Raw genomic sequence first — 13,030 nt, forward strand, 5'->3', positions numbered from 1 at the left:
ATGTCTGAGTGAAAACAATGCCAATGCAGATGACAGCTTTAAAGGCTTAAAAATAAATTAAAAAAAGGTTTCAGCGTCAGTATATTGTCCAAGCCGGCGTGTGCGTGTGTGTGTGTGAGAGCTTAATATGTTGCTTCTCATTTGAAGGTGTTAGTGGGTTTCATTTCCTGTGGATCTAAAAACCACAACTCATTTTATGTAAAAAAACAGCGTAAGAGGATGCACTTTGACTTCCTGTTGTTAGTGTCTGTATCAGATTGTAACACCGCCTCTACTGCGGGTAGATTTGATTGCATCCGGTCGACACTGTCAAAAAAAAAAATAGAACAGTCAGAATAAATGTAGCCGGTCACTGGGAAAGAGGAATGTATCTAAATTTCCATTTTGTAACTAAATTGAAATTGCTCTCTTTTTGTATTCGCCCATCTTCACACCGGGCATTGATTCATCCTGTTATGCGATTTGTCGTGGTGCCACTGGGTAAACGTTTGCGAATCAAATGAAGTTTGCATATTTGTAGATTTTCTGAGCCGTTCCCACAGGTGTGAACAGCCCAGACGTCAGACCGTTTTATTTCATACTGCAATAAAAAAAAAAAAAAAAGTATGACTCCAGCAGATCATTTTCATATATTATAATACAGATGCAGAATTGAAAGTTTATTCTTTAAACAGCCTAGTATTTTACAAGAAATAGATAACTACTTGGAACTTTTGATATGTCCTTAAAACAGGACATAAGTGGCCACGAATCCTTGGGCTCTACTTTGCCGTCATTATCCATGAACACCCAGCAGAAAACGGATGAGGAATGAGGGGGGGGGGATAAGTGTAACGCTGCATTCACACTACGAGCGACGCAGCAACGTTCTCAAAGTCGTCTTCAATGGACGCCGGAGACATGAAGCTACAAACTGATGCCCGACACTTGCTGCTGCGTTTACGCACCACACATCAAGGTGGAGCTTGTTTAAAAAAAAAAAAAAAGCGTCTTCAATGGTGCGGTTAAAGCATCAACCAATCATATGGGTTTGTTTCACCGTGTTCTGTTCCACCTACAACAAACAATAAAAATGCTGTTGGTGAGCTCCGTTTAAGGAAATAACTACGTCAACGGGCATCTGAGCATCACTTGAGAAACTTGATCACAATGTAACAGGTTTTGTTGCTCATAGTGTGAACGTTGCATTGGGGGTAAACTTTCAATAAATAAAACAAAAACAATGGATATAATCTCTCTAACCTTTGTCCCAAAATACCCCAACCACCCCACCCCTATATCCACAATGTTAAAAATCCCATACAACGGTGGCCACATTTTTAGGTCACGTAATTTCAGGACACGAGTCGGGTTCAAGCGGCTGATGCCCAGCAGACCTCTCCAGAAACTTGAGTTCTTTTGGCGATTGCTCACTCTCGGCCGGTCGGGTGTTTTACTGGCCAGTTTGCTCCAGTCCGTTTCTCCCGAGGGTCTTTATCAGAATATCGGTCCGGCAGCAAAAGAAAAACACACCCTGCCTCAGAGATCACTGTTTTTTTGCAATTTGGAATTTATGAGGGAGGACCAGAGTATGTCTGATAAAAGTGAATCTGAAAATAAAGGTGAAAGTTCTGGAAGCAGTCGTGGAGGGGGGGCCGTAAAAGGGGGTTCGGGTAAAACGGCTGCTGTTCATTGGATACAGTCAGTGGAGTTGCTTGGCCGCAGTCCCTTAACAGTCCTCCACGGTTTCAATCTCTCCCATATTCAGTCTCTCAGATGCTGCATTCACAGAGAAACCTGAAAAAAGAATAAAGATCCAGTTCGCAGATGAGATTATAAACAGCAGCCACACATCGTTGGAGATTGTCAGATTCAGCAGATGGGTGTTTGCTCTCACCTAGAAGGCTGGGGTCTGCACGGACCATCTTCTGCTTCTTTTTCTTCTTCCCAGAGGTAACCGTCTCAAAGCGCTGCTGCTGTCCACTCGTGTGGTTGGACTGATAGTGTGACGAAGAGCCTGTTCCACCCCATACAGAATCCTGTACAGAAAACCAAAATGTTACTACTTGACCTATATCGTCACAATAAATTGTGACTTCATTACCAATGAAAACATAACCAAAACCACCAATGTTTCACGGTCAGTTTGCTTTTTCTGATCACATCACAAAGGATTTACGAGGCTAAAAATGGGACCAGAACCTATGGTGTCTCATGCTGAGCCTTTACCTCACTGGTACCACTTCAGTCTCGCTCACCTGCTGCTTGAGGGTTTGCTGTTGGTTCTGCGGTGCCGGTTGGTTCGCGTTCTGTTTGGCACGACGTTCCAGGAACTGCTTGGCAAAGTCCTTGGCCTCGGGAGTGTCCCCCAGATAGGCCCGGACATAGTCGTGCACCTCGTACGGAGAGTCCACTTCTTTCAGGAAGGATGCAAACGTCGGAACTGGCAGGGAGACCGATTGAGAACGCTTGTGAGTTTGACTTACAGAAATGTTAAATCAATAGCTGTAGGTGGACCGCTCTTGCAGAGTATATTTTTAAAGTCTTACCATCCAGATTGTTGGCTGCGTTGAGGGTGTGCAGGGTTTGCTCACACCATTGCATGAAGGTGTCCTGCTGGCCCTTATTAATCCCTTGAAACAACTTTACCAGTTTTTCCTCCTCTTCTACTTTCTTATTGACCCGCCCGCTCACAGAGTTACTTCACACGTACAAAACAATACAGGAAGAAGACAAACACAAGTCATTGAGATCGGTGCATTACTCATATCCTTCATATGAGTAATGATTCATCAGGAGATTGCGACCGAGACATTTTTAGTTTGGCATTCTTAAAAAAATACCTGAGGTTGGCGTTGCCTTTGTTGTTCTTCTGTGTGTTGCCTTTCTTTGTTTGAGGAGGCTGCTGAACGGCTTCTTTCACGGCCTCGTCCCAGAAGCCCAAGTTAGCGTTGTGGGTGTCGCCCCAGATACTGCTGGAGTCTGAGCCCCAATTAGAGCAGATGCTGGTGTTCACAGACCCCCACACCGAGTTACTCAGAGACGACGTCTGTGACGAGAACGAGATACTGTTACTGACATGGCACTTGTTTCTCACAATACGTTTTCTAACTGATTAATCTGCCCATTACTTTCTTGACTGGCCCGTTGTGATCTATTAAAAACTTCAGAAAATGCCCATCACAATTTCCTAAAATTCAAGGTAATTTCATGCTGGTCAACTACTGATCCGATCAGCCTTCTTTCCTTCCTTCCTTCCTTTGCAAACTCTCACCTCAGGTTATGAGCATTAAAGAGGCAACGTGAAAACAATATGGCCTTGTTGACATTATTCGGTCATATCTTCAAGCAACAATTTCTAAGACTTATAAACTGCACAGAGTTACTGAGCTTACATATTCAAATTAAATGAAAACTGCATTAGAGTAAGATTTTGTATATTCAATTTGAATTTCTAACACCAAAATGTTGCTGAATCCAATCGAAATCCCTGCAGCTCTACATAGCTTTTATATTATTTCATCCAGTAAGACACAGTATCATGTAGTTCACGTACAGTTCTGTTTTGAGTGCGAATCTGTTGGGTGACAATGGAGTGTGGTTGCTGCTGCTGCGAGGGCGGCTGTGGCTGTGGCGGCTGCTGCTGTTGCTGCTGTTGCTGCTGTTGCTGCTGCTGCTGCTGCTGCTCCTTCCGTTGTTTCATCTGCTGGGCTTCTTCCCTTTGAATCTCCAGCAAAGATTTGGTCGCAGCCGGCTGTTTGGCCACACTTCCCCAACCAGACAGCTTGGCGTGGGGCTGCTGAGCCAGTTGTAAGGCCTGCTGCTGCTGTAGTTTCAGGAGCTCTTGTTGCTGACGTCGCTGCTGTGGGGTTGAGAAGGAAAAAAGGAGACATGAAGAAATTTGCAAAAAAGGTATTTGGCTAAATCATTATTTTTTTTTATTCAAGAGAGACACTAAAACATTGCTGTTGATAGAACACAAAACCCGGCTGCCCGCTGCCTATACCTCCTCCCGCGTCTGTCGTTCTCCTTCCTCTTCCAGTTTCTGGATCTCAGCCAGTGACAGGGCGCTCGGAGTCTGGTTTACAGTGTTGACCGACTGCTGGCCCCACTTTGAAGAGGATGGTAGCTGAAGAGCAGGAAAGGTGTTTTATCAACTTCAAATACATTTTGTAAATATACATTTAATCTATTCTTGCTGGCTTATCCTCTGTGCGCTTACCTTCATTTGTGCCAGCTGTTGTTGCTGCTGTTGCTGTTGAAGTCTCCTGAGGGCGTCTTGTTGCTGCTGCCTCTGTCTCTGTAGCTCTTGCTGTCTTTGGACCTCTTGCTCTCTCCTCTTCTGCTCCTCAAGTTGTTGTTGGGCCAGAACAGCGGCCGCTGCAGCAGCTGCTGCCTCTTCCTCCGCTCGCTTTTCCTCCTCACGCCTCCTCAATGCTTCAAGTTCCTCTTGCTTTCTGCGCTCCTCTTCCTGGTGAGGTAGAAAAACATTGCACTTTAGGGAACCATTTCACAAATCTAGAAAGGAAGTAGGAAGCATGTGACACTTCATTAGCTTACTTGTTTGCGAAGGAACTCTTCCCGTTTGTTTCTCTCCTCCTCTTCCCTCCGCCTCTCCTCTAATCGACGGAGATCTTCCTCTTGTGCCATTCTCTCCTCTTCCTCTTTTTGTCTGCGCTGCGCCTCTTCTTGCTCTTGGTGCCGTCTTAATGCCTCCTCCTAGGAATGTACGATACTGGGTCAGTTCTCAACGCCATCAGAGAAACGTAGGTCACAATGAAACAGTTGCTCAAAGGCTCTGGGGGCTTCGGATATCGTTTGAATGTTCAACCTGTTTTTGCCGTGCCAGCTCTTCTTCCAGGCGTTTGCGTTCCTCCTCCTGTCGAGCCCTCAGGGCCTCCTCCAGTCGTTTCCTCTCCTCTTCCTCCCTTTTGGCTCTCATTTCTGCCTCACGCTTTTCCAACTCCAACTGTCAGAAGAGAAAATAAAAAATCCCCCCCGATGATATCATCTGCAGAGATGCGACGTGAGAATATTTCTAGCTCATCCTACATCTTAAAGTCATAGATTAATCAGCTATTTTAATGGAATCCATTTAATCGTACAAATCAAGAAACAACCTTTTCAGGCTTCGAACAACATTAATACATTGGATGCCGCTGTATCCATGACCATTAGGGACAACATAAGAGAAAAATTAGCAGAAATACTGTTTACCTTTGCAGACTTTGACTTCTCCAACTGTTGCATCTGCTCGATGGTTGGGGCTTGTGCCATAGAGTCTATAGGTAAATCCCACACACTGCTGCCATCCCACGCTGTTGAGTGGGATACAATATGATGCGTTAGACCTTTTCTGTTCCTCTCTTGTGATTCAAAAACCAACACTGCAGAACATTTAAGGAAGACCTCACTGTTTGGAGCAGCTTGTTGGTGTGCAGGTGTGCAGGAAGCCTGAGAGGACAGGTTCTGCATTTCCCACACAGAACCAGAGTCTGGTACAGACAGGGGCCGGGTAACAGAAGGGAGGAGGCTCTCCGATGCTCTGCAAGAAACTACACGTTAATATAAATGCAATACTCTTCATGTCAATGCACGGTAAGATTTCTAAACACTGAAGCACGGGTACAGACGTATTTAAAGGTAGGATATCAACCTTAGCTTGAGAGCCTGGTATTGCTGTAGAAGCAAGTTGATCTGCTGTTGGTGTTGCTGCTGCTGTTGAAGAGGAGCTGAGCTCAGAGCTGCAGCTTTCTGCTGGGCCAGCGCCTGAGCATACTGCTGCCTGAACGGTGGAAGAGAAATGAGACAAACGGCATTTAGTTAGCATTTATATGAAAATCAGTGGATGAATTATGTACACTGCATGTTTAAGGTTTATAACCAGCAACCACAGTGACACTGGTATTGTTTTCAACTTTTGAGTGAGTGTGTCATGGCAAAATGTGGTTCTGGTGACAACTAATTTAGCGGGTACTATGACGAAAGTGGTTTTGAGTATTGAGGTATTTTACATGTCAATCTTTGAACAGGTTTTGCCACGACGATAGCGCCATAAGCTTACAAGAGGCAGTCATGAAACTTCACAGGTGTGTAGTCTGCATCAAAATTGAGTTTGAAGCAAAAGAGCTATAAGTAAGGGGGCAGGAAGCCCCTGGACCACTTTGGCATTGCAACTGGTGCGACACCATAGCAAGATGGTTCCTAGATATTAATGTGATTAAATGTTGGATGTACATGTTTTACAGGTGATGGAGGGGTCATTTTGACAGGTGAGGCATATTTTAACATTTGAACCCATTTCTTTATTAAGTCCAGGATATTTTTCATTGTGACAAACAACCATGCTGCAACTGCAAACAAAAGAAAGTCAGATCTGAGCCTGGTGTACCTGAGGAGATACTGATACTGGAGCTGCTGTAACTGGTATAGATTAAGAGCAGTGAGCTCTTGCTGCCTCTTCAACCTCTCTTGATCACCATCCCCCTGCATTACACAAGACAAATCGGAATAAATCATAGCAGTCAAACCAACAAAAAGGTAGCTACGAACAATTTTAAATTGCATGTGTAAGACGCTTTTATTTGTTGCTTTAAAAGAGAAGGATTCCTCTATAACAGGTTACGAGGAAAAATAGTGGAATACCACACCACCTGCAGGTAATGACTAGTACTGGCAACTAGTACAGCTATTAAAAAGCAAAACTTTGGACATGAGGAATGAAACAGCCCTTATTTAGCAACCGCATACCTGTAGAGGCGGTGGTGCGGGGCCTGGAGTGAACGGTACTCTTCCCCATATCTTCATGATCTCTCCAAGCGCTTGAAATACTTCGTCACATCCTCTTTTGACTAAGAGCGACATTGTGAAGTAACCAGCCTGAAACCACTCAGTCATCTCCAGGTTACTGAATGGACCTGAGAGAGCACAAAAATAGAGCAGATTCAGGAGAGCGGTTTTGAAAATAAATATACAGCATTCAAGTCACATTTTGAGCACATTTTTAAACCTCTTCCCATCTCACCCTGGATCTCCCCTTGGGGGTCTTTGTAGGACCACTTGAGAGCAGCCTCGTTCGTGAGCGGCAGGCCAGCAGGTTTGGGCTTCTCTGAAGTCTTTGCTCTAAGTCTGTCATCATCCACCACACTATCCTGTAGGTATGCTACCATCTTTTCTGCCTCCTGGGGAAAAGTTGGAGCCAAGACAGAGAATTTTAGAAAGATATTACATTATTCATAAACTAAAAAAAAGAAAAAAACTTTATTACAATCGTCATTTACATACATAGATGAAATTTGACCTGTTTTTTTTAACTCACCCTAAATCTATTAAAAACCAATAACACCTAACAGCTTCCTCTTAGCAGATTAGTCAACTAATTGGTTGCTGGGGTTAGAGTGGACAGAAATTGTATGAATTGTTTTATGGCCTTTTGTAGGAAATTAACTATCGATCCAAGGAAAAATTTAAAGGGTAGATAGATAGAGATAGAGATATATAGATAGATATATACACACACACGTTATAATATTCACAAAATAAGCGTTCCTTTTTGATTAGTACAAATAAATCTGGTCAAAGATGTTACGACTGTTTTGTGGAATAGAGAATATTTTATCTAATTCTCCCAACTTACCTGCTCAAAGTGTTTCAGTCTTTCGTCTTCATCCGTATCATGTGGCACAGCAATAGGCCTCCCAATAGGTGCCATTATACTTGAAGAGAAGGGTAAAGGATTGTTCATTGCCACAGGAACCACCATTGGCTTTTGCGGTAGCTGGAGACTGGGCGATGGCGCAGATACTTCTGTATAGAACAGCATGAGGAAAAAGCGGATGTTAGGAGGTTTGCCTGTAAAACCAACTGGCAAAATGAATATTAATATGTACAGTGAAATTGAAGACTCAAATCCCACCTGCAAGGGTTGTAATGTGGTTCATGGATCGGGACTCAAGCATGCTGTTAGACACTGGGGCGTGCAGGGGGACTTTGCAGGGCTCTGGTGGGAGCTCCAGGGGTGGCTGCCGTTCAGCTGGCCTCTCAGGCTCTTCTGTTCTGTTGGGCTGGCTCAGGGACAGAGACTGGGGGTCTAAGACAAGGGGAGCAAGAGGTGGAGCGACAGGTAAAGCCTCCGCTGATGCTCTCGACAACGCTCAAAAATATAATATTAATAATAGCAAAGACATGAGCTGGAGCCATAACTAATATAACTGTGACCCTCAATTTACAAAAAGGAACAGTTTTCACTATGGTTGATGTTGAAGTAATTGACAATGAGCATGAGAATCTCTTCCACATCAGGCATTTTCCTTTCCTTTGTTCATGCTCACATCAAGTGGTTTCGATTGCTTTGAAATTGCTGACAATAAATTTGTATTTCATCGTGGCGGTTGGTGGACAAAGCAGCCACCATTTGCCGAGCAATCGATCTTTCTGCTCTCTTCTCACTCCGACAGTAAACTGAAACACACACCACTGCAGCCTACCCTGCTGTCTTGTTGTCACTAGTCTCAATCACTCTGGTAAATAATAATACATTTGTGGGTTTTGTTACCATTTGAATTCACATGCTTAACATTCATTTGACGTCTTATCTATGCTCGTCCTACAGCATAAAAAAATAACATAAAAAAAGAGAAACAAAAATCAGCACTCAAGCTATCTGACCTTTTCGTTCGGCCTCTCTCTTGGCCTCTGCTGCCATTTCTTTGGTCTCCCTGGGCTGACAGTCGTCCTCCTCCAGGCCCTCTTCACACTCTTCCAAGGGTTTGAAGTCCAGCTCTCCCTCCTCCAGGATTGGCTCCTTGGAGCTTTTCTGAATACACAATAAAAAACACAAAACCAGTCAAACTCTGCCACTGAGACTGAAGGATTTATGGAATGCCAACAGTGTCAAAGGAATTAGCTGCTCAATAATATCCAGTGAGGACGAGCCGTTCATATAAACCTAGAACCGAGAACAGAACAGGCTGATCGCTTGGTCTAGTATTGTAGCGCTCATCCAAACAACTTCACAAATCGACACTGTGCTTCCTTGGGTTCTGATTAATACACCAGCCATGATATAGTTGCATCGCCCAGCGATGAGAGTATAGATCTGGGTGTAAAGCTCACGCTCACACCAACACCAAAAGAGAGCGAGCCGTATCCAGCATGCCTGGAACAGTTAATAGGGCCCTTCTAAGAAATATGTCCCAAAGATCTCAAGAGTTCGCACTCATCACTGCACTTCCTCAGCAATACATTCGTAAGTCTGAGCACAGACCCCTAGTTCAATAAATAGCGCATCAATGCTTAGTGTAAAAGTCTTTCTCATACATTGATTAGACCAAAACTCTTCTCGAACCTTGAGTGAGAGAAAGGCCCCTGATGAGTCGAAGGTGCCCGCCTCCTCGTCTGCGTCCTCCAGACACCACTCCGGCAGGCTGTCCCTCTCGTCCTCCAAGCTGCCGCTGCCTGAACGTGGCCTCCGGTAGCCACGCTCGTCTTCTCTTGCATCAAATGGGAAACGACGACGCTGGTCTGGGAGTTCCCGCCACCCTGCTGACCGAGGCCCTTCTGGAGAAAACATTTTACATTAACAACCAATCTCATGATCTACCGTAGCTTCATCAAGATAGAGAGTAAATGTTTGGCCACCAGTACTGCATCCACATATAATAAGACATGGTAACAGTATGGTTTTGAGCAGGTGCATTAAGATGTCCAGTTCAAAAGCACAGGGAAGAAGAGACACCAGTTCACCATTGAATTGTCCCCGTTTTTATAAAACATGAGCCCTTAATTTGTACCTCTTAGTTCAAGCAGGTTGTATGGTACTATTTATTTTCCTGTAGCTTCTTCTGAAGGAGCCCATACGCACACCACCAATACATTTATCAAAAGATAGATATATTGGTAACACCGGTCACTGTCAGGCACCACCCCCCTCAACCTCCTTACCATATTGAGAAGAACGCCAGTTCTCGCTCTCTGAGCGCGTGAAGTCTTGCTTCCTCGGTAGGGCCGGTACAACGTCCTCGTAGTTGCCCCGGACTGTAAAGAGCAGTGGGATGGTTAAAAGGTGAAGAAGCTGTGTTTATATTGATAGTTAACATTTCAAGCTAGATTATCAAACTCACTTAACTTAAATCAGTTAAACTAACCGTAGTTAAATTTGTCACCAACGACAAAAAGAAAATCTGAACTCAGTGGTCAATTATTAAACTACGAAGGTAGTTTCACTTACTGTGATTCATCGGGAAATGTCCTGGGGCAACTTCGACTAGGGTGACAGAACCAAAAATAAATAAGCTATTGCATTTGCCATGTATTGATTATTTAAGCTACAAAATGTAACACCAACCTGGGTCTTTTCGACCTGGCTTTTCAAACCGTCTCTCTGGCCTGCTGAGGGAACACCACATTATGGAAAGTTATTAAAAGAATGTGTTTAATTTCTGTCTAGAAAAAAAAAATATATGGCCAGAAACAGGGCAGATTTTTTTTTTTCAGAACAAAACTCTACAAATGTCCATTTGAATATACCTTTCTTCCCAGCTTTGGGAACGATGCATCTCCCTCGCTCCACGACCAAAACCTTCCACATCATCAAAACTTCTTTGGTAAAAACCTCCATCTCCTCTTCCCCGGCCTGAAAACACAGGCTGACTCAATATGACCTGAAGAGGTCAAGTTGCCATTGACTGTGTGCTACTGCTTAGCATGAACTAGACTTCAGGTAGGATATTTAACATTGCAATCAAAGAGCAGACATCAGCAGAGGGTTGCATAAAACATTTGATGTTTTCCACAAAAGATCATCAGAAAGGCTAAACCCACCCTCCACAGTTATTTGTTACTGGTGAATACACTTTCCCAAACATACAGAGATAACTCAACTACTATTGCAAAAATCTGCTGAATCGTTGTGCTGTACAATCTTCCTTTTTGAAATCTGAGGATGTACCATAATTGTTGTACCATGTTTTTTTAGTTAATTAATTTGTCCTCAATTATTCATAGACAAAATCCTCCAACAGTGACATGGCAGTTAAGCTGTGGTATGCTGTTGTACTTTCTAATTGCCAGAAATGTTAAACGTGCAACTCCAACTAGGACAAAAAAAGATATATCATACGGATACAGCCCTAATAAATAACTTTTGACTCTTGAGAGTTGGTCAGTAAGTTATAGCCTACATTTGGTCTGTACCAACCATGGTAAAGAACAGGAAAGATGCCATTGTACAAAAACAAGAGATTAATTTATTTTATGTGGCCGTAATACAAAACAAGGGCCTTCCGCTAACGGCACCTAACAGCACTGTAAAACACAGCGTGCAACTAGCAGTTTGATTTCAAACTGTTTGTTTTTTCAAAATTTAAGACAATAGTTCAAGCAGCTGCGGAAGAGTATGCAGAGTAAGCAAAACACCTTCAGAGTGCTAATATAACTTTCCGTGTCTGTTGGGGGGAGGGGGAGACTTTCAAAAGGCATCTCAACCATCTGCAGTTGTTATGACTTCTAAAACAGAATAGCTAAATAGCTCAAATAAAAGCTTGGTTTGAAAGAAGAAATTCACCATAGTGCGTCCACAGCATAAACACTACCCGCAGCTACTTTTTCTTGAAATGAAACATGACGAAATTCTTACCTCTACCCCTTGAGGTACTTCGGCCTCTTGGTGCCCCTACTATCGGACCGCCTCCTCGCCCTGTCAGCCGAAGTACAGCTGCACTGTTTACAGACATGGAAAAATTTCTCTGCAAACAAATGGGGGAGGGGAGCGAGGGGGACAACAGGCAAGCTTTTAGTTCTCCTCTTTGCACATGTTCTGTATTTGGTACCCTTATTGACAAAAAGTACTTTATAATCCAATAAATTACATTCAAGAGCCAACTAGCGTGAGGGAAATATGACATATATAGTCAGAAGGAAGTGTTTCAGATCTTACCAAGGTTGAGACCTGATTCAAGTTTTCCTACCTGTTCCTCCTCTGTAAAAGACACGAGTGCCAGAGGCGGCAAGGGCTCCTCTTGCAATATGGGCAGGAACTCCTTATCGTGTAGGTCTATGGGGATCTAAACAATCAAAGGCTTTACCGTTAAAATGCATAAGGGTTTGAAAGAATATGTTATAACACACCAACATAAGATAGAAATGTAATCTTGGCAGAAGGAAAACTTGTATGCAAATCATATTTACTTCAAGTCTGCATCAACGGCTAGACATTACGGGCCTACCAACCTTGTTGTCCTTTACATAAAGTGCTAGCATCTCTTCTCTCCCGTAGCGATAGTCTGCAAGTTTATACGTTGGCATTACAGGTGAGAGGGGTGGAGAGGCAACCCCACAGCCACCTCCTCCTATACCACCTCCTCCTCCACCACCGCTGCCACCACCACCTCCAGACAAGGCACGGAGCCTGGAGCGAGAGAGAAAATTGTAAAAGTAGAAGGGACAGAGGAAGGGGAGACAACACATAAGCTGAGGTGGCACTTGACATGTCTGAACATGTATAGAAAACCTGCACTGGGCCCAAACAGAAAACCAGTTTCACAACCTACAAATCATTTCTCTCACACTAATTATGCAATTAATGCCAGTTCATTTACCATTCTGGTCCAAAGTTAAGTGTCTGGGTTTCGGCCATTCTTCCTTGAAGTTCTACAAATATGAAAAGGGAGACAAAGGATTAGTAACACATTATATACCATTATGACACATTCTACAGTTGAACAAATTCAAGCAAATAAATGCACACAATACACATTAAGTCACTGTGTGGCATTTACGGCCCATGGACAAACAATTTAACTGAAGTGCTGTCTCGCTCCAGGGGTTTGATCATCAACTACTATATCTTAAAGTCTGGATAACTAAAAGTCTATCCTGTTTTCATCCCAAGCACATTTGCAATGGATGTATATCGACAGAAATATAATAACCCAAACCTATGTTGTGTTACCATTTTCGTAAATGGGTTATTTAACAACCCATTCATCAGAGCATACATTTGCCCAACAGAATTTGGAAAAATACTTCAGGTTTCATCACCTGCTTTAATGTG

General features: G+C 43.4%; 1 protein-coding gene across 1 annotated transcript; it reads right to left on the minus strand.

The window, feature by feature from the left end:
* Positions 1-630: 630 nt before the first annotated feature.
* gigyf2 (GRB10 interacting GYF protein 2) lies at positions 631-12,613 on the minus strand (the record flags this gene model as incomplete). The annotated part of the gene is made up of 28 exons (XM_079237346.1): positions 631-1,776; positions 1,877-2,018; positions 2,238-2,422; positions 2,529-2,680; positions 2,823-3,028; positions 3,536-3,841; positions 3,986-4,108; positions 4,202-4,450; positions 4,540-4,698; positions 4,811-4,948; positions 5,197-5,297; positions 5,394-5,524; positions 5,636-5,764; positions 6,371-6,465; positions 6,730-6,896; positions 7,004-7,160; positions 7,616-7,785; positions 7,895-8,068; positions 8,647-8,794; positions 9,326-9,537; positions 9,922-10,014; positions 10,208-10,243; positions 10,325-10,368; positions 10,507-10,612; positions 11,615-11,723; positions 11,946-12,041; positions 12,208-12,385; positions 12,576-12,613. The coding sequence occupies 28 exons, from the start codon at positions 12,611-12,613 to the stop codon at positions 1,709-1,711; spliced, it is 3,912 nt and encodes a 1,303-aa protein (XP_079093472.1). The 3' UTR covers positions 631-1,708.
* Positions 12,614-13,030: the final 417 nt, after the last annotated feature.

Source organism: Taurulus bubalis (genome assembly GCF_910589615.1).
Source record: "Taurulus bubalis genome assembly, chromosome: 1".
Taxonomy (NCBI): domain Eukaryota; kingdom Metazoa; phylum Chordata; class Actinopteri; order Perciformes; family Cottidae; genus Taurulus; species Taurulus bubalis.